Source organism: Nannospalax galili, unplaced genomic scaffold (genome assembly GCF_000622305.1).
Source record: "Nannospalax galili isolate Female #2095 unplaced genomic scaffold, S.galili_v1.0 scaffold854, whole genome shotgun sequence".
Taxonomy (NCBI): Eukaryota; Metazoa; Chordata; class Mammalia; order Rodentia; family Spalacidae; genus Nannospalax; species Nannospalax galili.
Genome location: NW_008334957.1, coordinates 1851702 through 1873935, shown reverse-complemented (window position 1 = coordinate 1873935; position 22234 = coordinate 1851702). Strand labels below are relative to the sequence as shown.

At 40.9% G+C, this 22234-nt stretch overlaps 1 protein-coding gene, 1 non-coding gene and 1 pseudogene across 2 annotated transcripts in view; 2 read left to right on the top strand and 1 right to left on the bottom strand.

The window, feature by feature from the left end:
• The window catches only part of Cwf19l2 (CWF19 like cell cycle control factor 2), a gene marked incomplete in the record, with an annotated part of 93434 nt that extends 78932 nt beyond the window's left edge, over nucleotides 1–14502 (top strand). Inside the window, 4 exon segments of the mRNA XM_008829717.3 lie at nucleotides 3322–3477; nucleotides 5518–5598; nucleotides 12242–12343; nucleotides 14033–14502. Of these exon segments, the coding sequence (XP_008827939.2) occupies nucleotides 3322–3477; nucleotides 5518–5598; nucleotides 12242–12343; nucleotides 14033–14176 (483 nt within the window).
• Nucleotides 14–144, top strand: LOC115069719. Its single transcript, XR_003848960.1, has one exon. It is a non-coding gene; the product is annotated as a small nucleolar RNA SNORA38 (small nucleolar RNA).
• Nucleotides 14503–19433: 4931 nt separating the features above from the next.
• LOC115069714 lies at nucleotides 19434–20649 on the bottom strand (annotated as a pseudogene).
• Between the last annotated feature and the right edge of the window lie 1585 nt (nucleotides 20650–22234).

Sequence of the window (22234 nt, the reverse complement as noted above, 5' to 3'; positions counted from 1 at the left end):
AGAATGAAATATCCCCTCCTGCAAAGGTGTGTTTTTGGTTCTCTATCCTCGAACACGTAAGAATTGGAGGCAAAGAAATGTGGACTTGGTGAAGTCTGGGGCCAGCTTGCTCCACGCAGGCTCAGGATCGACCATCCCATATAGGACAAAAAAAAGAATAAAATACAGTGCAAGAATCTAGTGTGTATGATGTATATTTCTGTAAGAAATTAAGTATATGATGAAAAGCCTCAAGGTGGATGAAAATATCTTCCCAGTTCACCAGAGACTGAGTACGTGAGCTTGCATTTCAGGTGCTGTGACAAATGCAGAGGGAAAGTGCTCATTGCACCCAAAGACACAGTGTCTACTGCACTTCAGTGAGCCAGGGGCATTGCGGAAAACTGAGAGAGAAAAGCCAGATTCTTAGATGCAAATAATGGCATTATAGTTCTTGTCAAAAGAAAAAAAATCCCCAGAAGAATATTGATGTGATACTAAGAAATAGCTAAGAAATCAGTGTTCTGGGATTTCTGTTTTACTCTCAAATATGTATGACAACTCCATTTAATTATACTATGGTAAGTACCCCTGTACTTATTCATCTATTGTATTAGATGTATTTTAAAAAGTGGTTTGACCTAGTACTGTTTGAAAAATGCAGAAACTCTTTTTCAAGTATTTTTTAAAATTTAAAATATTTTATTGGCATTGCTTTCTTTAAAGAAGTGACATGATTATGTTGAAAGACTGTGTGTAGGTGGGGAGTCTGCAAAGTGCCAAACTCACATCATAGGACAGGACAAATCTCACATTATTGCTGAAGCTTGGTAGTACAGTTTTATTTGGTTTGGCATTGCTTTCTTTAAAGAAGTGACATGATTATGTTGAAAGACTGTGTATAGGTGGGGAATCTGGAAGGTGACAAACTCACATCATAGAACAGGACAAATCTCACATTATTGCTGAAGCTTGGTAGTACAGTTTTGTTTGGTCATTTTGGTCTTTTTGAGCCAGGGTCTCCCTATAGCCCCAGCTGGCCTGGAACTTGCCATGTAGACCAGGTTGGCCTTGAACTCACAGAGATCCACCTGCCTCTGCCTCCTGAGTACTGGTTTTGTCAGTAAACAATATTCAAAGATTATAGTAGATATATAGGATTTCAAATTTATATTCTAAGATTCAATTACATATTTTCAGTTTGAGAATTATGTTAGTTTAGTTATTACCCCTCCCTCCCTCCCTCCCTTCCTCCCTCTCCTCTTCCCAGACTTGTGAGTTTTATCTCTACAAGTTCAAGTAGGGCATAGGTGAAGGCGTAAAAATGCAGGAACTCTTTTTTAAGTATTTGTTTTTAAGTCATCATTATCTGGTAACATTTAATTTGAACTTTGGACCTTCTCTTTAGCAGAAAAGTTTCATCAGAACACACTTGAATAATGACAAATTGCAAATGAGAAAGATCCAAATTGTTAGTCTCTTTAAATATAATGACACCGGCCTCTCTTTAAATTTATTATTAGCACTCTGACACACTGCAGAGTTAATCTGTGGAAGGGCCGTTTCACTGCTAAACTGGCAGCGCTGGTTGTCCGGGCTAGTCAGACCCTCCAGATGACACTGATTTCCTGTCTGAGTCTGCTTGCCAGTGTTCTGGGGGTTGAGGGGACGACAGAATGATGAGAATGTAGCAGCGCTCAGTAACCTTTCCTGTCACCTCTGCTTTGACATGTGTGTCTCTGTGTCTGATTTCCTCAGCTCAGCTGCCTTGTTTTACCTTTTCTGGAGGATCATCCTTTAGTGTTTTGTTAGTGAGGAGGAGATCTGATGTGTTCATTGCTTCTTCAAAAAGCTTTGGCCTGAGCTAAGCATCTGTTTTGGCTACAGTTTGCCCTGTGCCTCTGGAAGTACATGGTGGTGCCAGGCTTGTGAGGCTTCTTCAGGGTAGCATGGGTTTCCTCCCTGATCTCCTGCTTACCCTCCCCTCAGAATATGAGCCAGCTTTTTGCACATAAGCCAGCTGTTGTGGGGTGGTCTGCTTTCCTATTCCTTTTTGAAATTGTGTGTGCGTGTGCGTGTATGGACGTGTGTGTGCATTCATGCACATGTGGTGCTTATGTGTGCAGTTATGGGAGCCAGAGGAGGATGTCAGGTTCCCTGTTTAGTCACCTCTGCCTTATTCCCTTGAGACAGGGCTTCTCACTGAACCTATGGCTCACTGTTTTTCAGTTAGTCTAGAGGCCAGCAAACCCCAGGGATCCTCCTATCTCTGCTGGGCTACAAGTGTGCGTGGCCACCCCCAGCTTCTCTGTGGGTGCGGAGGTCTGAACTCAGGTCCTCATGCTTGCACAGCAAGCACTCTTACTCATGGAGCCATTTCCTCAGCCCTGTGATCTGGTTTCCATTGCACCTTCTCTCATCATCTTTGCTCAAGTGGGTTTATGCATTTAAAAAATTGATTTCATGTCTTTTTTGAAAAATTTTCCCATAGAATGAGTGGAGATAGATGTGTTTTTTATCTGGTTTCATAATATTTGTCTTTGGATATTTTAGACTTGCTCTTTTTAAACCAGATGTGGTAGCACACCTAGCATTGGTGCACTTTGGAGGTAGCAGCAGGGGGATCGGGAATTAAAGGCTAGATACATAGAGTTGAAGCCAGCCTGGGCTACACTGAGACTTCATCTCAACCACTGCCCCCAAATCAAAACGAAAAAAGACCTAGACATGTTATATTTATAAAACATGCATAAATTGTAGTATTAGCTTATAATCTAGATAGAATACAATCTAGATTTAGTATTAAAGGAAATAATTTTAAATTCAGAATTGCTTGTGCAAACTTGATTATTTTTTTAATATGTGAATGCATATTGTGAATGACAATGTTCTATAGTATCACCAACTTAAACATAAGTAACTTTGGTCTAGATGCACTGATGAGTCCACTGGAGAATGGGCAATTAAATGGGTAATAATAGTTTATAAATAAGGAAACCTAGAGATGACTCAAAGAACGAAGTGCATTCAGCTGGAAACATGGGAATTATTTCATGTCATGTTGGTACTGTCAGATCTCTGCATCACCGAAGGATGAAATAGTTCTGGTATACCCTATGATAATGAACCACAAAAACTTTCCTAATGGCCTTGCTGCTATATAGCCTAAAAGTATTTTTTAAATATGTATGTTTTTATGTTGAACTTGGAGAAAAATTTGCTTTTAATGGCATTGATTACCTCACATTATTCCATCAAACTGATAATTTTTAAACTAAAGACTTTTTCACACATGGAAAAGTCCTTGAATATATGCACATCATCTTTTTTTCCTTCCTTTAGATGTTTAGGAAATCGTTGGTAAAGATGTTTGAAGATAAAGGATTGGACTGTATCTTTCTGGAGACTAACATGGGCATGAAGAAACAGTATCATATGGTTTATGAATGCATTCCCCTCCCAAGGGAAGTGGGTGACATGGCTCCTATCTATTTTAAGGTATTTATAGGCAGTTTTGCATACTTTCTTTTTGTTGCTACAGTGGTTGTTATTCATATATTTTTTCTTCTCTAGCAAATTTTGTATCATATAAAGAAATTAGGTAAAGCACAACATATTCTGAATACATTTCTGTTGGAAGAAATTTGGAGTTTTGTTTTTTAGAAGGATGCTTGCTTAGAAGTGTAAATATGCTATCTAAGAGTGATTTATAGATTCTATTTTAATTTCTCTAGTGAAGTCATTGTTTTACCATGAAACACTTCCAAGTCAAACTTGTAGTCATAACTCTAAAAGAGTGATCATTGAAGAGCCAGAGCCAGCAGCAACATACCAACAACAGAAAGCTCAGTTCCTGTCACAAGTGATTGCTGTAAATTTTAGCATTTATTATCACAGTAATCTACTTATAAAAAGAAAAATTTTGAGTCCTGTATATTTTTGGACATGTAAGAAGTGCTGGAATTCATAACCAAGGAGGTATCACTGTAAGAGCCAAGAAGATTTACTAAATAATGTGTTTGATGCTGTCTTAATGCAATTTATAGACTAATGCAAATGCATAAGTATAAAGTCAAATGTGAGACATCAGCAGCATGAAAAGGGAAGGTGATAGTCTGTGAATTGGGGTGGGCCATGGCTTGTGAAATGCTTAGTGTGAGGTGACAACATTTAATAATATGCACTATTGCTTCCAATAAAAAGGGTTATGAAATCTTTTATTGAATTGATAATCTATTTTCTTTTAGAGGTCTTCAAACCTGATTTGGTTTAAACACGTGTCCTATGAAAGTGGAGGGGAGTAAACCAGATAATCTCAAGACCCATTTTAGTTCTATATCAGTCACCCTTAGTTGAGAGATTATTCGACCTTTATGGAATGTTTGTTTCTGTTATCGAGTGATCGTAGGTGATTGTGACTAGAAGGTGTTTGAAATGAAAGGAGGAACCAACTTAGAGCAGCCACTGTTGCTCACGTGATGGCAGAGATGTCAACTTTTAGCAAAACGGTGTCTTACTTTTCTTAGATCCTTTGTGTATCATTAAAGGTGTATTTTATCTGTGTTTCACTTGGCTTTACATATTTTGGGGGGGCATTACTGGGGATTGAACCCAAAGACTCATGTGTGCAATCAGGTAGTTCTACCACTGACCTATGTCCTCTGGCCCCTTTTTACTCCTTATTTCAAGACAAGGTCTCAATAAGTTGCCCAGGCCGGCCAGGGACTCACTCTGAAGCCCATGCAGGTCTTGAACTTGGGACCGTCTCTCCACATCCTCCAGGTAGCTTGGAGTGTAGCCCTGCAGCAGCAGGCTGCTTGCCTTCAGTCGTTTATTGTATGTGCTGCATGTGACGAGAAGCCAGGCAGCTGCGCTTCTGTAAATGGGCAGCAACGTGTATCTGATTTAGTTGTACTTAGTTGAATGAGATTATTTTATAAATAGTATGCATATTAGTTAACTAGTATTATTTATTCATTCTTAACTCTAAGGTGACTTCAGCTCAGCTTTACACAACAAAAACCAATCCTTGATAAGGCCAAGCATTTCAACACAGAACATGATCAGTGAATATAAATGTTCACAAATTTCTTTTTGTATTCATAGAAATATCCTCAAATAAATTAATTTACTTTTACTGCTCTTCTTCCAAATACCAAAAGAGTAATTGGATATGCTTTGTGACTACCAAAAATACAGCAAAGCAGTAAACATACAGAGAAAAACTGTTTTAAAAACTGAAGTCCCCCTTTTTAAAAAGAAGGTTGTAAAACTATGTAGAGATGGTTTCTTGCCAGTCATGGTGGCACACGCCTTTAATCCCAGCACTTGGGAGGCAGAGGTAGGCGGATCTCTGAGTTCAAGGCCGGCTTTGTCTACATAGCCAGTTCCAGGCCAGATGGGGCTACAGGGAGACCTTGTCTCAGAAAGAACACACACACACACACACACACACACACACACACACACCACACACACAAATTGTTTCTTTGCATTCGCTGCTCTATTGGTTTTTCATTGTCGATGGATATTTCTTAGAAAGCCATAATGGAATCCGATGAAGAATGGTCCATGAACAAGAAGTTGATTGATTTGTCTTCAAAAGATATTAGAAAGTCTGTAAGTATTAATTTTTTTTCTAGTATAAGAGATTACTCATGTTCAGAATCTGCATTGATGCCCACCTCTTAGTTGAGAACAGCCTTCGGCTGAGCAACTAAAGGTGAATTAAGTAAATGCATCAATCAAGATCCTGTCTGGTCTATGAAATGCTTATTTCCTTATAGGAATTTTATTTGTTCAAGTAAATGTTTCCTCCTGGCCCTCAGTCCCTGCCTATAGTCCCCATAATTGCTGTGGTGGCAGGGGCTGTCAGCTGCCACAGGGGCATCTCAGAGCCTGTGGGACAGAGGGAGAAGGGTATTCTAGTTACTGGAGTTATAATGAAAGAAAGAATTCTGTATGGGCTTCATTTTGATTTAGAATAGCTTCTTTCCCTCTTCTTCCCTCCCCTCTCCCTCTCTCTTCTCCTCATTAAAAAATTTGGGGTGGAGGGTATGTGAGTATGTGAGTGTGGGAGGTCAGAGGATAACCTTGGGTATCAGTCATCACCTTTCATCTCCTTTGAGATGGTCTCTTGCTCATTGATGCGCGCACCAGGCTGACTGGCCCACTTAATTCCAGTGTTTCTCCTGTCTCTACTTCCCATCTTGCCATGGGAGGCCTGGGATTACAGATGTAATCCCACTGCCACATGCCCCTCACATGGGTTCCGGGATCCAAGTTCAGGCCCTCATGCTTATCTGGGAGGCTCTTTGCCCACGGGCCATCTCCCTCACCCTAATTTGTTTTTATGCAAAAATTTATGCTGCATTCCTATGAAATAGTACTTGGATCAGATTATGGATTTATCCCTTTGGGGAGTTCCTGAGTCATGTATTACAGTACAATTTTTTTTTTTTTTTTTGGTCTTTTTGAGACAGGGTCTCCCTGTAGCCCCAGCTGTCCTGGAACTCACTATGTAGACCAGGCTGGCCTTGAACTCACAGAGATCCGCCTGCCTCTGCCTCCCGAGTGCTGGGATTATACAGTACAATTTTTACTTGCAGATCAACTTTCAGATGCAATATATTAACTACTTCTATAATGACTTATCTTTTACAGAAATATACATTATATTGAATAGAGATTTAATAGTTGTATAGATTGCTTTTGAATTTCCTTTTAAAAATAAGTCATTCTAAGCTGGGCATGGGGCACATGCCTTTAAACCCAGCACTTGGGAGGCAGGGGCAGCTGGATCTCTCTGAGTTCAAAGGCTGCCTGGTCCCCACAGCAAGTTCCAGGCCATCTGGGGCTACAGGGAGACCTTGTCTCAAAAGAAAAAAAAGAGTCATCCTGCAAGTTTTTTCTGAGAGCACGATGCAGGTGTGTGCGCAGTAGATCTCGGAATGCTTGCCTTCTGGCACTGCAGTGCAGGCGTGGCAGCTCAGCCCCTGCACTAGACTCCTTTTCTCCCATTGACATGTAGAGGTATTCTGGAGCAGGACCAGTTCTATGGAGTACTGCCTCTGGGGGCTTTCGTGCTGCTAAGGGTTCAACAGTCCTAGCAGATCCTAGATGACCTGCAGCACCGAAAGAAAACCCTGTAGCATGAGGCCCTTTGACAGAAACCGTTAGGCTACCTGTGTCCTTGTAGATGTCACTGGAATATTCCTCCTTCATTTCTGCTTTTGGAAAGCCGGATATCTGATGCAAACACATAGCCAGATAACATTACCTGTTTGCAGCCCAGTCAGAGATTCACATGCATGCACTGTTGAAGGTGCATCATTTTAATTCAGAGTAGAATGCTGTCTGCAGTCTCTGTCCCCTTGCTAGTGAATTGGGCCAGATTTTTAAGAAAACAAAACAGAAACATATCATGAGTATGTTTACTCCTCTCCTGGTCAGCCTATAGAAAAAGCTGTATAGTTTTTTGTATCCAGATTTTACGTCTTAAAATTTTATACTAAAAAATTCAGAAAATTTTAATAACAGTCAAATATATTTTAAATAGGTATTTTAGTTTTATTTTATTTGTATGAATGTTTTGCCTTCATGTATATATGTGTAGCCATGTTGTACATTCCCGAGGAGGTCAGAAGAAGACGTTAGATACCCTGGTACTGGAGTAGGAACAGTTGTTAGCCGCCATGTGGGCGCTGGGAACTGAACCCAGGTCTTCTGCTAGAGCTGCCAGTGCTCTTAACTGCTGAGTCATCTCTCCATCCCTTAAATAGATATTTATTTTTTTGAGACAGGGTCTCTTTGTAGTCCTCTCTGGCCTGAAACTCACTATGTAGACAAGGCCGGCCTTGAACTCACAGAGATCCTTCTGCCTCTGCCTCTTGAGTTCTGGGTCCAAAGGCATGCACCACCATGCCTGGCTCATCAAATAGATAGTTTAAAAGAAATGTATTTTTCTTTATTTCCTTTACTGTAAATGCAACTGGTGTACCACCTAGTACTTTGGTCGAGTTAAGTAACTGGGATATCTTAGTAACATAATCAGTATGGAAAACAAGGAACAGACAGAGCTGTATATTCAGCATTAAAGCACTCCGAAGAAGACTGCGATTTTGTTTTGGTTTCTTGCCTTTGTTTGCGCACATGTGTGTGCGTGAGCGTGTGCGTGCGTGCATGTGTGTGTGTGTGTGTGTGTTTTGTTTTTGTTTTTTTCAGGGTCTACTTGTAACCTCAGTGGCCTGGAACTTGTCTTGTAGACCAGGCTGGCCTTGATCTCACATAGATCTGCCTGCCTCTGCCTCTGGAATGATGGGATTAAAGGCATGTGCCACCATGTGTGGCTTGATCATGTTTTTTGTTGGAGGTCCTTGGAAAGCAGCAGCAGATGGGGAAGAACACAGACAGCTTGTCTTGGTGCATCTTAGGTTTGGGGTTCTGTAGTTAATGACGTGGGTGGACAGTGAAGAGAGTGTTGTGTCAGGATAGCTCCAAAGGAGGCCACTTTTCAGGCTTTCAAGCTTTCCAGCGTCTTTTAAAAATGGTAGGTGTTTCTGAGCCTGAAGTGAAAAAACACTGAGTTACTTTAACATTTTTATGTCTGAAAAGACTTATTAACATTCTTCTAACAGCTTTATGTCCTTAGTAACTTCAAAAGTCTTTTGCCTGTCTTGTTGATTTTTTTTTCATCAAATGTGTTCTTAGGTTTTTATAGAGAGCCACATACTTGTGATTTAGTCTGATTTCTCTGAATTTCTGTTTTTCATTGCTGTGTGCTTGTCCCTTTCTGCTCACTTGGCTTCCTTCCTTCCTCCAGGACTTTTCCAGTGTGATATGAAGCCCAAGACAGTAGATGAGGGAAACAGATCTGAATATTCAGTGCAGAGGAACTGTGTGAAAATAAGTAACTTGTCAAGAAAAATCCTCATTTTTCAGAAAACTGTTAGAGAGTTCAGGGAAATTCTTGCTCAACTTTTAAAGTATTTTTAAGGTGAAGTTTGTGGGAGCTATAACAATCAACTTTTAGGGATTGATTTCATTTTAAATTAAGGAAAATACTTTGCAAGGGAAATTTGAGTTAGCCAGAGATCTAAAAACTTACAGAAAGTTAGGAATTACTGCCGAAATAAAAGGGAGAAATTCAGATTTAAAAACTGAAGTTTGGGGACTGGAGAGATGACTCAGCAGTTAAGGGCACTGACTGCTCTTGTAGAGGATCCAGATTTGGTTCCCAGCACGTACATGGTGGCTAACAGCTGTCCATAACTTCAGTTCCTGGGGATCCAATGCCTTCTTGGCTTACCTGTGTGGGCATTACACAACACAGATACAATTACATACATGCAGGCAGTACACTCATGCATAAAATAAAAATTTATTTGATGAAAACCCTGAAGTTGTGTATTACTTTGCTGCAGTTCTGTTCATACTTTTACAGTGGTACCAGAGTTCTAGCAATTTCCCTGTGGAGGCAAAGGCAAGAAAGAGAGAGTGCTGAAAGTGAATTCATACACTGTGATCTAGAGCCTTCACAGTGCCCACCAGCCCACTGGTCTAGCAAGACTGCAGGTCCTCCTGTTGGAGCTCCAGAAAGAATGAAGGAGAAGCCTGACAGTAGCGGTCATCTGTGTAAACATGTTGTGAATCTGTCTTGCCATCTGGGCAAATGCCCCTAGGGATTCAGTGTTGGTGTGTATTAGTTTTCTATGCTGTGGTGAGAAATGGCTTTAAATGCCACACAGTTATATTATAGTTCTGGACATCAACAAGTATGATGCAGGCTTTGTTGGGTTAAAAATCTGGATGTCTTCAGGCCTCTGTTCCTCTAGAGAACTTCTTATGTAGACCAGGCTGGCCTCGATCTCACAGAGATCTGCCTTCCCTTGCCTCCTCAGTGATGGGATTAAAGGCGTGCAGTGCCACACCTGACAAGTGTTTAATTTTATTCTGTTGTGGTTTTTGCTGTACTAGGAACTGAACCTAGAGCTTCATGCATATACCACTGAGCTATATCCCCAGCCCTCTTTTTATTTTTAAATACAGGCTCATTAAATTTCCCAAGCTGGCTTTGAACTCTCTATTGCCCAGCTGGCCTTGAACTTGCAGTCTTTCTGCCTCAGCCTCCAGCGTAGCTGTGATTATAGGCCTGGGCCACCAGACCCAGCTCTAGGGAAGATTTGCTCCCTTGTGATTGTCCAGTTGCTAGAAGCTGTCTGTGTCCCATGACTTGTTGCCCTTCCTTCATCTTCAAAATAAAGAGCTTAGTGTCTCTAGTCTCTCTGTGACTCAGAGCCTGCTGTCTCTTCTGAATATCTAGTGAATATATTTAGCTCATGTGAATAATATGGGTCACCATTTCATGTCTTACCTTATCCGCACTTTTAAGCCCCTTTTGCCATGTGAGGTAACATCTTTGCGGCAAATGTGGGACTAGGGTATTGACACATGAAAGGGGGCTGTTACTCTGCCTACCACACTGTAATACAAGGAAAGGGGAAGTGTGCTGTCACTGGTGACACATCCCTCCAAGTTACTTCTGAGTCCTTCAGTCCATGTCGCCCTCTAGCTTCGTGCTGCCTGCCTGATGACTAGCTCAGATGGTCAAGTATTCTAATGCAGCCTTCTTTGCTTTCGTCACTAGGCAGCTTTGCACATAGCTTTCTGCAGAGTATAGAAATGAAGTAATAACCTCCCGGATGCTACAGCTTGAGCTGGGCACTTTGCATAAGTTCTCTTTGCTCTTCCCAGCAAACCTGTGAGCTCTTCATGTTTCTCATGAGACTCAGGTGTTGGATACTCTGCCTGGTGTCACACACTTAGGGAGCAGATAGGCATTTAGACCCTAGCCATCCATCCTAGTCTCCCTTTTCTTTACTTTTTTTCCGAATTGTTAAATTCATACATGATTATCTGAAAAATGTGGAAATGTAGAAAAATATAAATACATAAAGTAACAGCTCATTTTTCTGCATTTTAATTGATACTACTTTGTAAACTTTTTTTAATTCATGCTTTTCCTAAAATTTGAGCAACTCTTTATTGGCCTTAATTTTATTTATTTATTTTATTATTTGTAATAATTTGAGATTATCATTGTTTCCACTGCAGTACTGCGCCCTTTCACATTTCTAGGCACATAATACAAAATGTATGTATCATGTAGGAATGTATGGTTCAGTGTCCAGATGATGTGTGATGGCATTAGAGGGGAAAACTTAACTGTGATTGACTCAGACAATTACTAAAGATAAACTTGGAACTTAGAATAATTTGAGAGCTGGACATGGTGACACATGTCTTTAATTCCAGCACTCAGGAGACAGAGGCAGGCAGATCTCTGTGAGATCCAGGCCAGCCTGGTCTACATAGTGAGTTCCAGGCCAACTGAGCCTACAGAGATAACATGTCTCAGAAAAAAAAATAACATACAAGAAAGAAAAATTTGCAAAAATGAAAAGTGTACTTAATGATAGATAAAGCATGAAATCATAGCCCTTTTTAACCAACATATAGCTTTAAATACTGTGTGTGCATGCATGTGTAAAGAAAGGAAGGATAATAGTTAATCCCAGAGATATTTTGAAACTAGGTTGATAATATTGCTATATTCACCTTATCAGTTAGTTATAAAATGATCTATGTTTGATAAATATGTCATAGTGAAGATGTGAAGCATTTGTAAGAAAAACTCCATGTATATGGCTAAGCCCCTCTTCCTAATCTGCACTGTCAGTAAAATATGGAAAAACATATCCTTGATCTTTATTTGTGTAGTCATAGGAAAGTTATTCTGTGGCTATATAAAAATATTTAAGTGTCAAGTCGGGAGTGGTGGCACATCTTTAATTCCAGCACTTGGGAGGCAGAGGCAGGTGGATCTCTGTGAGTTCAAGGCCAGCCTGGTCTACATAGCGAGTTCCAGGCCAACTGGAGCTACAGGGAGACCCTGTCTCAAAAAAAAGACAAAAAATTTGAAAAATCTAAGTGTCTTTTTGCTGTTATCTCCAAGGACAGGAAAATAATAGATTTTGCTTGTAAGCTGCTAGAATTGATTCAGCGCTGTGTGGCCAAAAGGCTGTCAAAATGAAACCTTTTACTTGAAAAGTTAGGCCATTGCTTAAGGTGTCTCTAGCACTGCAAGTTCATTGTGAACCGAGTCATTGGCAGCTGCTGTCATGGCCGAGAATCAGGAAAAGAGATTTAGCCTTGTATTCTAATTTCATGCTTTCTCTCATATGGGATTTGTTTGTTCACTTAGGTACCCAGAGGCTTGCCTTACTTCTCTGTGGATTTTGGTCTTCAGGGAGGATTTGCCCATGTCATTGAAGATCAACACAAATTCCCTCATTACTTTGGAAAGGTATATTGACAGATTTGATAAAATCCAAGAGGTCAGAAGTTTGGTTAATACTTTCCTTGTGAAAGGAAATCAAAGGTTTGGACATAGCATACAACGAGTTTGATAAACTTTGATGAAAGAAGCTAGAAAGTATCAGTAAAAATATCCCAGAATCTTCTTAGCAGTCAGGGATATCACCTTGTAACCAGACATTTTTGACAGTGTTGGCCGAAATTGTCATTAGGAGAGGGTCTATTCTTACATGGTGTAAGTGAGGTTTTCTGGAGACAATTTCAGGCAAATATATAAACCATTCTTTCCCGAACTACACTGCTTAGCTGGAGTGGTATCAGGAAACTCTTGTACTAAATCTCAATGTGTCCAGTTTCTCTTGAGTACTTTCCCTAATGACAAGAAGTTCCCTTTTCCTTGTACGTTTTCTTGGTGTATACAACAAATAGAAATTTTTCTTCTTTTTGGATCTCTGAATGGCCTGCTTTACAGCTACCTTCTCCCTCTGTATAGCCGAGTCATTAAATGTTGTAGCTCTCATCATATCTCCATAACCTTCTACGGGTTCTGTGGTGACAGATACACTAGTTATCTTTGTGTCCCCTGAAACAGACAGCAAGTGCGTGCACGTGTATAGTAGGTCTTCACGATTTTTTTTATTAAGGTAGAGAACCTGTCTTAGGAAGTTATGTAATCTGTGTAAGCTCTTATCACAGCATCCAGCAGAACTGTGCTGAATGGGACTCTGACTCCTGTGCTTTCCTGTCTGCAGCGCCATGCTGCCTTCCCTCTGAGCCTCTCCTTTCAGAACGTGGATATTCACATGCATATGTTCGATTCAGTTCTGGAGCTAACAACACAAAGGGAGAATCATGAGGGAAATAATCCAGCCTAATAAACAGAGAACCAATAGATATTCCTTTCACAGTGTGAGAATGTGACTTGTAAAATGAAAGTGATTTATGATTTTTATTTATTTTTATTATTTTATTATTTTTATTTTATTCATATGACTGTATTGCCTGCATATATGTGAGTGCACATACACTGTTGTGCAATGCCCATGGAGGCCAGAAGAGGATGTTGGAGCCTCTGAAACTGGAGTTATGGACAGTTGTTAGGCCACCATTTGGGTGCTGGGAACTAAACTGAGGTTCTCTGTGAGAGCAGTCAGTGCTCTTAACCCCTAAGCCACCTCTCCAGTGCCAGATTTATAATTTGAAATTCTAGATTTAGTTAGATTAATATTAAAATATGATTTTGTTTTCCTGATAAAAAGATTTTTAGTTAATAGTGGAAAACTCTGGTTTATAAATGTACTGGTAACTGAAAAAGCATGAATTTAGGTTCAACTTCAGTTGAAAAGGAAGTTAATTGTTACAAGTTGGTTAACTTTGGTCCAATAGTAGTTAATATGGATCAGATGAATCAAATTTCATCCCCCCCCCCAACTGTCAGATTTATAAACAAACAACCAAGTAGTCAGATTGCGTGAGAGGAGGCAGCTAGGACTTGAAGAATCATAAGGTTTTCATAGTTAAAATCGGGAAGAAAAAAAAAAGGTTTAATTTGCCTGAAACTAAGGCAATATTTGTCCGTTGTCCCAAGGGGCTGTTTGTGAATAAATGAGCAGTTCCATTCCTGATGGACGTATTGCTTATACATGCATATATCCATATTTTTCTTCCTCTGCAAAAGGAAATCATTGGTGGTATGCTGGATCTGGAACCCAGACTTTGGAGGAAAGGGATCCGAGAAAGCTTTGAGGACCAGAGGAAGAAAGTGCTACAGTTTGCTCAGTGGTGGAAGCCATATGATGTCACCAAAAATAAGAGTTGTTGAAGTGCACCACCATGTTTAATTTCCTCTTCTGTCCACTGCATCCAGCCAGACAACTGAGCCTCTGTCAGAGGGGAAGGCAGCAACAGCAGACTGCTCTGGGTCTCTGACAGCCTCGTCCTGCTGGATCCTGTTGTTTTCTTCCTCGTGGTTCCTGGGGACTTTACTTTGGTGACTGGAGTCAGAGCAGAGATGTTGGGGTGATCTGCTCACCTGCCCTCTGTTCCTACTGCTGCATCATTCGGTTCATCTCGAGAGGACTTGTCTCAGGCAGTAGCTAAGGAGGCCTAGCAGGCTCTGGAGGAAAGTGGTCTGCTTCTGAGAGTCTGTTGCTGACAGCCTCGTCCTGCTGGATCCTGTTGTTTTCTTCCTCGTGGTTCCTGGTGATCTGCTCACCTGCCCTCTGTTCCTACTTCTAGCTGTGCTGCATCATTCGGTTTATCTCGAGAGGACTTGTCTCAGGCAGAGCCTAGCAGGCTCTGGAGGAAAGTGGTCTGCTTCTGAGAGTCTGTTCCTGGGCTTCTTTGTGTTTTACAAGATGCATTTAGCAGCAACTGAAATGAATTTTCATAGACTTTTATGGAAAAATTTTTAATTTTTTTTTTTACTGGTAGCCTATAGATCACTGTGTTTTCTGTTTGTTAAAGAAAAGGAATGTCTCAAAAGTATTAAAGAATTAAATGATGAAAATATACATAAATTCAAGCCTTTATTTCTAGACTTTTAAATAATCTGAATTATTTTGGTGATCTTCAAAGTAATTGTTGTGAATAACACAACTCTCAGTTATTTGGGGTTTGTATAAAGTTAAACTCTGTAGGTAAATCCTTGTTTTAGGGTTATAATGATTGTCATAAATGTTCAACAGCGAGTGTGTTCAAGTGTCAAGGGGTATTCTCTTGTTCCTATTTGATCTAAGTATGTAATTTTGTATTGTTCTTAACACCTCATCTTAAGAAAACTTTGTATTTATAAAATGTGTATTATAATAATTCTTTTTAAAAACATATTTTTATGAAAACTGAGCTTTGACATTTTGTCATAAAATGTTGACTGCCTGGAATCAGGGTGAGCCATGCTCTGAAGTGGCTTTTTCACATACTTACTTTAGTACTAGCAACTCATGTTTCCTGTGTGTTAAACAAGGCAAGTGTTTTGTTCTTTTTAAATTTCATAAATAAGTTGAAGTTTAATGGTTTTAATCCTCAGTGTTTGCAGATTGCATTTGAGTATGTGTGTGAGTCTGTTTGTATATATGCATGGGTGTATATACACATCAAACGGATTGACATGTGCTTTCAGCTACTGGCTTTGTCCTGAAGTCTTTAAAGAATCTGCGCCGTTCATTTCCATCTGGTTGTAGAGTGCCGTATTATATGCTGGCAGTTCAAAAAGGAAAAATGCTCCCTATACCTTTATTGTAAGGTACACACATAAATAATTACAGCATAAAATGATCATTTAAAATATATTTGAGCACAGTGCTGAGGAATTATTCTGTACTTTCCTTCATCTTTCTCAGATGATGACTTTTCTGTTTTACTAAGAGATTTAGAAACCAACAAAAAGTTGGGCATGTTGGTTCACATCTGTAAACCCAACACTTGAGAGGCTGAGGCAGGAGGATTACCATGCATTCCAAACCCACTTGGGCTAATAGTGAGTTCTGGCCTCTACATGTTACTGTAGGGCTTTTTTTCTGTGCCTCCTGTTTTGCTACATGTAGTCTGTGTGTTTCCAGTCTTCCTCTGCCATTGTTTTTCTCATATGTTAATCTTCTGCTTCTGGAACCTCCTTCTCTGCCTTATTTCCCAGCTTGTATATAGTTTTTAAGTTGCCTTGTTTATTCAACAGGTATTCTAAGTACCTTCTATGTGCCAGTCACTGTTCTGCATGTATGGAATACATTAGTGAATAAAATAGTGCTTATCTTTGAGGAGCTTACGTTGTGCTAGAAAACAGATAATAAACATTAGACAAATTATCCAGAAAATACCAGAGGTGATAAATACTGTGGAAAAGGAAACACAGACAGACCCAAGGCAGGTGTCTTACAAGCTTGTATCTGTACTCCAGACCCCTTCCCTGAAATTCTTGTACATCTAAAACCAGCTAGACATCTTTACTGAATCTCCGACAGGCGTATCCTAACTGAACCCCTGACTTGGCTCCTGTTTGATTATTTCTTGATGCATAGTAAATTTCTCTAAATTTTAGTGGCTTGCACAAGTTCTAGCCATTTTCTTCTGTCTTATGGTCACGATGCTTTGCCTCTGCTTTCTGTTGTCTGGACCCTGGGCTGAAAGGGCTCAAACATCTGGAGATGACTGGAACTGGATGTTGAGGGCTTCTGCCCTTCATTTTGCAAATGTTGGATCTGGATTGTTCCAGATAGTTCCTTCACTTACATGGCTGGTGTCTGAGCAAAAACAGTTTGGGATCTTTTCATAAAACTGTATATGACAGCTTTAGGGTAGTTGGAATAGTCTATATTACTTATGTTGTTATATTGCTATAATTCCTTATAACTTCCACCAGAGTAACTATTCCAAAGGACTCCAAAGACACAGGAGGTGGGATGTGCCAGTCATGTAGTGGGGGCATACCAACACAACTTCCTTTTGCTGTATTGTGTTTGTCAAACTTGATTTAGAGTCTACCTACATTTAAGAAGAGGGGTCATGGGATTGGAGAGATGGTTCAGTGCTTAACAACATTTGCTGTTCTTCCAGAGGATCCAGGTTTGATTCCCAGCATCCACATGGGAGCTAACAACCATCCAAAACCACAGTGCCAGGAGATCTGACACCTTCTTTGGTCCTCTACAGCTATTGCACAGCACAGATGCACTTAAATACATGCAGACAAAACATTCATACACAAAAATAAGAAAAAATATTAAAAGAGGAGGGGTCATAATCTCACCTTTTGTTTTTTTAATGACAAGGCCTTTCTGTAGCCTCAGCTGACTTGGAACTTGCTATGTAGACCAGGCTGGCCTCTATCTTTTAGAGATCTATCCAACTCTGCCTTCTGATTGCTGGGATTAAATACATCACCACACCCAGTTTATAATCTCGCCTTTTGATAGGAGAAATGTGTAATAATGTGTGACCATCTTTAATTCATTGCAGTTTACCCTCTGCGTACATATTAACATTTCTCCCACATAAAAAGCATGTTCAAATCCTAAGAAAGTCTTGTCTCAGTAGGGGTTTGGGCTTAAGCTTATGGTTCAGGGTCTCATCTAAAGCAAGTCCAGATGGAAATGAAGCTGTTCAGGTGTTTTCAATCTAGTCTGAAAACCTGTGCACTCAGAAAAATTAGCTGCACCATCCCTACACACAGATATTTACAGTCATCAGACCCACAGCAGTGAGAGCAGGGTATTGTAACTGCAGGAGGCATAGTCACCGAAAAGAAGGAAGATGGAAGAAATACAGCAGTTCTAAAATTAAGGTGGGCATATATGGCCATTTTCTGGATTAGGGCCTTAGCCCTGTTTCTTGAGAAGTGTCCTTAGCTCTTTCCTCTGCCCTTGGTACTCAGTGTAGCTGAGTCAGCCTTCCTTTTTCATAAGAAATAACTCAGGAATTATGCTTAGAGACAAGACAGAGTGAGCACATTACCCTCCTGCCTAAAACCACAACAGACAACATACATCAGACCATGGTTTCAAGGCCAGAGGAATCAGAACAAAGCGCAGTGATCTAAAAGATGGAAAACAAGTGAAATGACTCCTTTGTGACTTGTCTCACATTTGGGAGCAAGCCCACGCTGTGGTACACTGTGGGGGAATCCAGGAAGGGCCTATTGAATTACCTAACTTGAGGAAAACCAGTTTTGAGTCTGGAGAGCCCAGGATTACAAGGCATGTTACTGAAGGACAGAGAGAACTTGAGAGCTGCAGAGGGCCGTCTTTGGACATACATGTTTCTTCACATGTACGTCATTCAGCTACAGTTTGACATACCTGAGAATTAGACATGACATGTCTCATCAGATAGGATGAAAAATTTCCTGATTGGGAACTGGGAGAATTAGACATGACATGTCTCATCAGATAGGATGAAAAATTTCCTGATTGTCTGGGAACTGAGGAGACAGAATGATAGCATATAGTGTAGAGTACTTGCTGCAGTAGTTAGAGTTATTCTCTCAAGACTGAGTGCTGATCTAGTTTTGAGAAACAATCTTAAAAGTAAGAGGCAAAGGAATCACAGTTTCCAAGCAACTTAATTGCACTCTAGAACAAAACTCAGAAATATTTATAGGAATGAAAATATTTTCGGTAGTCAGAACGTGTTGCGATGTCTGATGTCGTCTCGGAACCCAGATATACAAAGAAGCACTGAAATGGCAGCTGCTTAGGTAAATCTACATGCTGCGTTGTTCTCTAAACTTGTTTAGAAGAGACTGTACTGTTTAAACAAAAATAGGGTGGCATTTATAACATCTAAAAGTAAAATCACAAGGAGTACAGCTAATAAAGGGAAGAAACGGGAAGTACGCACCGTTGTGAGATTGTGACTTTGTATTACACGGGGTTCTCTAGAGGAGTGGAACTGACAGAATCAATAGGAATACGTATATGTACACACATATGGAAAGGATTTATTAGCTTCAAAGTAGTCAGGACAGCTGAATCACACCTGAGAAGGGCTAGAGCTGGTAGTCGCTCTTTCTTGAGCCTGGATGGGGCCTCAGAAGCTAAGGCAGTCCCACACTGGAGAAGCCATGAGCACGCCAGTCGCTCAGTCTGCAGGGCTGGGTGCCTCCACAGTCCTAATACAGCTCCCAATCCCTGGAGGGCTCCTGAAGAGCTGCTGGTCCTCAGTCAATGACAGAAACCGGGAAACAGTGGCTCCCAACTCAGCAAAGGAATCAGCAGTGGCTACAGGACAAATCAGCTCCGTGGTGAGAGGGAAGGCTCAACCAGCAGAAGGTGAATAACCCTCCCTCTGCTGTGCTCCCCCCCCCTTTTTTTGTTTTTTTTACAGATACATCGATTTACTTATAGAAAACAAAATAGCCATTTTTTAGGCATTTTGAAAATGTTAGTGAACCAAATTGACCTCTTTAGCCTTGCATGCTGAAAGAACGGGATGATGGATGGAAATAATAGGAAATTACAAGGCATAGCCTCACTGATTAAGGAAGGGCTATACAGAAATCACATGCATGTGTATGTGTAGATGTCACGTGGAGGCAGGAGCTGTGGATGCTTCTGCTGAGGAAGGATCACATTTCAGTCTCCATTTTAATTCCTCATGTGCTGATGGTACGTGGAGGATTGGCGGAATCCGGCATGGCACATGAAGCACCGTAGGGTTTCTCTCCTATGTGAATTCTCTGGTGAGCCACCAGGTTGGTCTTGTGGCTGAAGGACTTCCCATACGTGCTGCATTTAAAAGGCTTCTCCCCTGAGTAAATGACCTGATGAACTCAGAGTTCTGATTGTTGACAGAAACCTTTGTGACATTCCCCCACAGAAAAGTGTCCTCTTGTTCCTAAGCCTCTTCTGGTGGGTTGTTAAAAGGGAACATCGATGCCCAGACAGCTGCTGACACTGCTCACATTTGTATGGTTTCCTTACCTGTGATGGGACCTTTCTCACACTTTCACATGGGGCGTCTCTCACAGTTCTTGTGCATAGGGTTAGACTAGGAGGGTTGACTGCTCTGGCCCTCAGGGAAACCATGGTTGTACCTCCACAGAGATCTCTTCATAAGAGGTCTCTACCGACACTTCTGGGGACTTAGAGGCCCTTTGGCTTGCTGCTGCAGCATCTTAAGGGCTTCCATCAGAAACACCTCCCTCTTCAGGCTCCAGAGAGTTCTCCTGGATAATGAATAGGGACTATCTGATTTCCTTGGCCTGGTAGTCTGTCATCCATTTCAGTAGTTTGCTCTTCATCTTCATGACCCATATCCAAGGGACCATCTTGGGGAGGTTGGACGGGTGTCCTTGCATGGTCTTCTGTTGGCATTTTTGCTGACCTCTGTTCTTTCAAATGCATGATGACTTCTTTTAAGGGCATATGCTCAGGACAGAGGGCTTCTCTCCCTGTATGAAGACATGCACCCGGACAGGAGGCTTCAAGCAATCATCAGTCAGGTCCTCCATGAACCTGTCCATGTTTCTGCCGCTTGACTCCCACCTCCTCTCAAGGCAGACTTGTCCTTGCAGCGTCCAGTGAGAACAAACTGCTCCATGATCAGCTGAGACATCATCTCCTCCTTGCTGTGCTATTTTGGCTGCAACCAGGAGTTAAACCTCTCACAGAGGCTCTGCAGCTCCTGCTTTGCATATGAGCCACTGCCATGTGCAGGTGAGCTGAGCTGAGCACTTGGAAAGTTAGAGAGCTCTCCTGACAGTGCAGTCGAATCCTGGGTTGGTTTAACATCTAAGATGTTTAATTCAAGACCATCTGAAGATGGTTCAGAGGGTTCAGGTTTTCTGAGATGGGAAGCCATTCTTATCAAGAAGTCTTAGAAAGATTCAACTTCGTCAATTCAGACTCTGCTGCCTTTGGTTGGTGTGTTTCAACAATGGGTGGTTTGTTAAAAGCTCCTTTTCAAGTGGGTTTCAAATGGGGTGATTCAGTGAAGCGCAGAGGCTGACCTGTGCCTGCTTTTCTGCTCTGCTTCAGCTCCTGCTGTGCCTCCTTTTTATCTGGGTTGCAACCAGACCAGACATGCTGCCCACATTTAGGGGGTGGGTCTTCCCATCTCAGTTAAACAATCTGGACAATTCTTCAGGTGCGGTTCCCTACTCAGGTGATTCTAATTTGTGGCAAATTGCCATTAAAACTAACCATTACACTGTTCTTGAAGTACTATAACTTACAGACTTGGATACATTAAAATATACAAATGTAAATTCTAAAGACTTTAAGATTAAAAGAAAAAGATTTATAAAGAAGCCAATGAGGAAGATGGGATCATGCTGGGCGCAGTGGCGCATGCCTTTAATCCCAGCACTTCGGGACTTCGGAACTTTGGAGGCAGAGGGAGGTGGATCTCTGTGAGTTCAATTCAATGCCAGCCTGGTCTACATAGTCAGTTCCAGGCTAGCTGGGGCTATAGGAAGACCCTGTCTCAAAAAGAACGGAAAAAAAAATTTAATAACCACATGATTAGAAGAAGCATTTCATCACAGCTTTAACATGCTCAGTAACAATTTCCAGAGCAATGATACATCTCTTTCAAAAGTGGCTGTAAATTTTTAGGTTCACAGTTGAATTAATACGGTTATACAATATTGAACTTAGTATAAACCCTACAAAACATTGAATGAGTTTTACCCTTTAACAAAGATCTCCATTTCATTTTAAAATATGCTTTTTCCTACATTTTTAATGCTACTAACAATTAGATGTTTGCACATGTGTCTTTAATCTCTATGTATCTGATTATTACTAGTCACAGTCAGTTACACTCGTATCCTTGGCACCAGAGTATGGATATGAAGTCATCAGGTAGATTTCAATAGTAATGTTTCTTACCTCTACTAATTAACATGAAGTAAATTTTTATGCTTCCTCCTCAAATATGTCTTCTTATTGTGTGTATATCATACAGAACATCCCACAAAATCTTAGTCATCTATATACCCACTTCCCAAATGGCACCCTCCCATAGCCTGCCCCCTCCCCACATTGGAGCCCAAACACTCTGTCATCCCTGTTGCTGTCCACTGTGTTGCCAGCACCCCCAGCCATTCCCCAGTGCTTGTCTGTCTGCTGAATCTAGTCAGCCTATCTAGAGAGCTTTGTTTTAGGACGATCAGCTGTTCCTCATTTAGCAACAATCAGCAGTCAATATTCCTTTAGATAAGATTGGGGTCTGCTACTCATTTAGGAGTCTTTTGGGTCACCCTGGCCAATAACTGAAAGGAAGGTATCTCCTAGCTTATTCAACCCCTATGGACAGCAATATGGAGAACTCTTAAAAAACTACAAATGAGCCTACCATTTGACCCAGTTATACTGCTCCTTGGCATATACCCAAAGAACTCATCCTATTGCAGAGACACTTGTACATCCATGTTTGTTGCTGC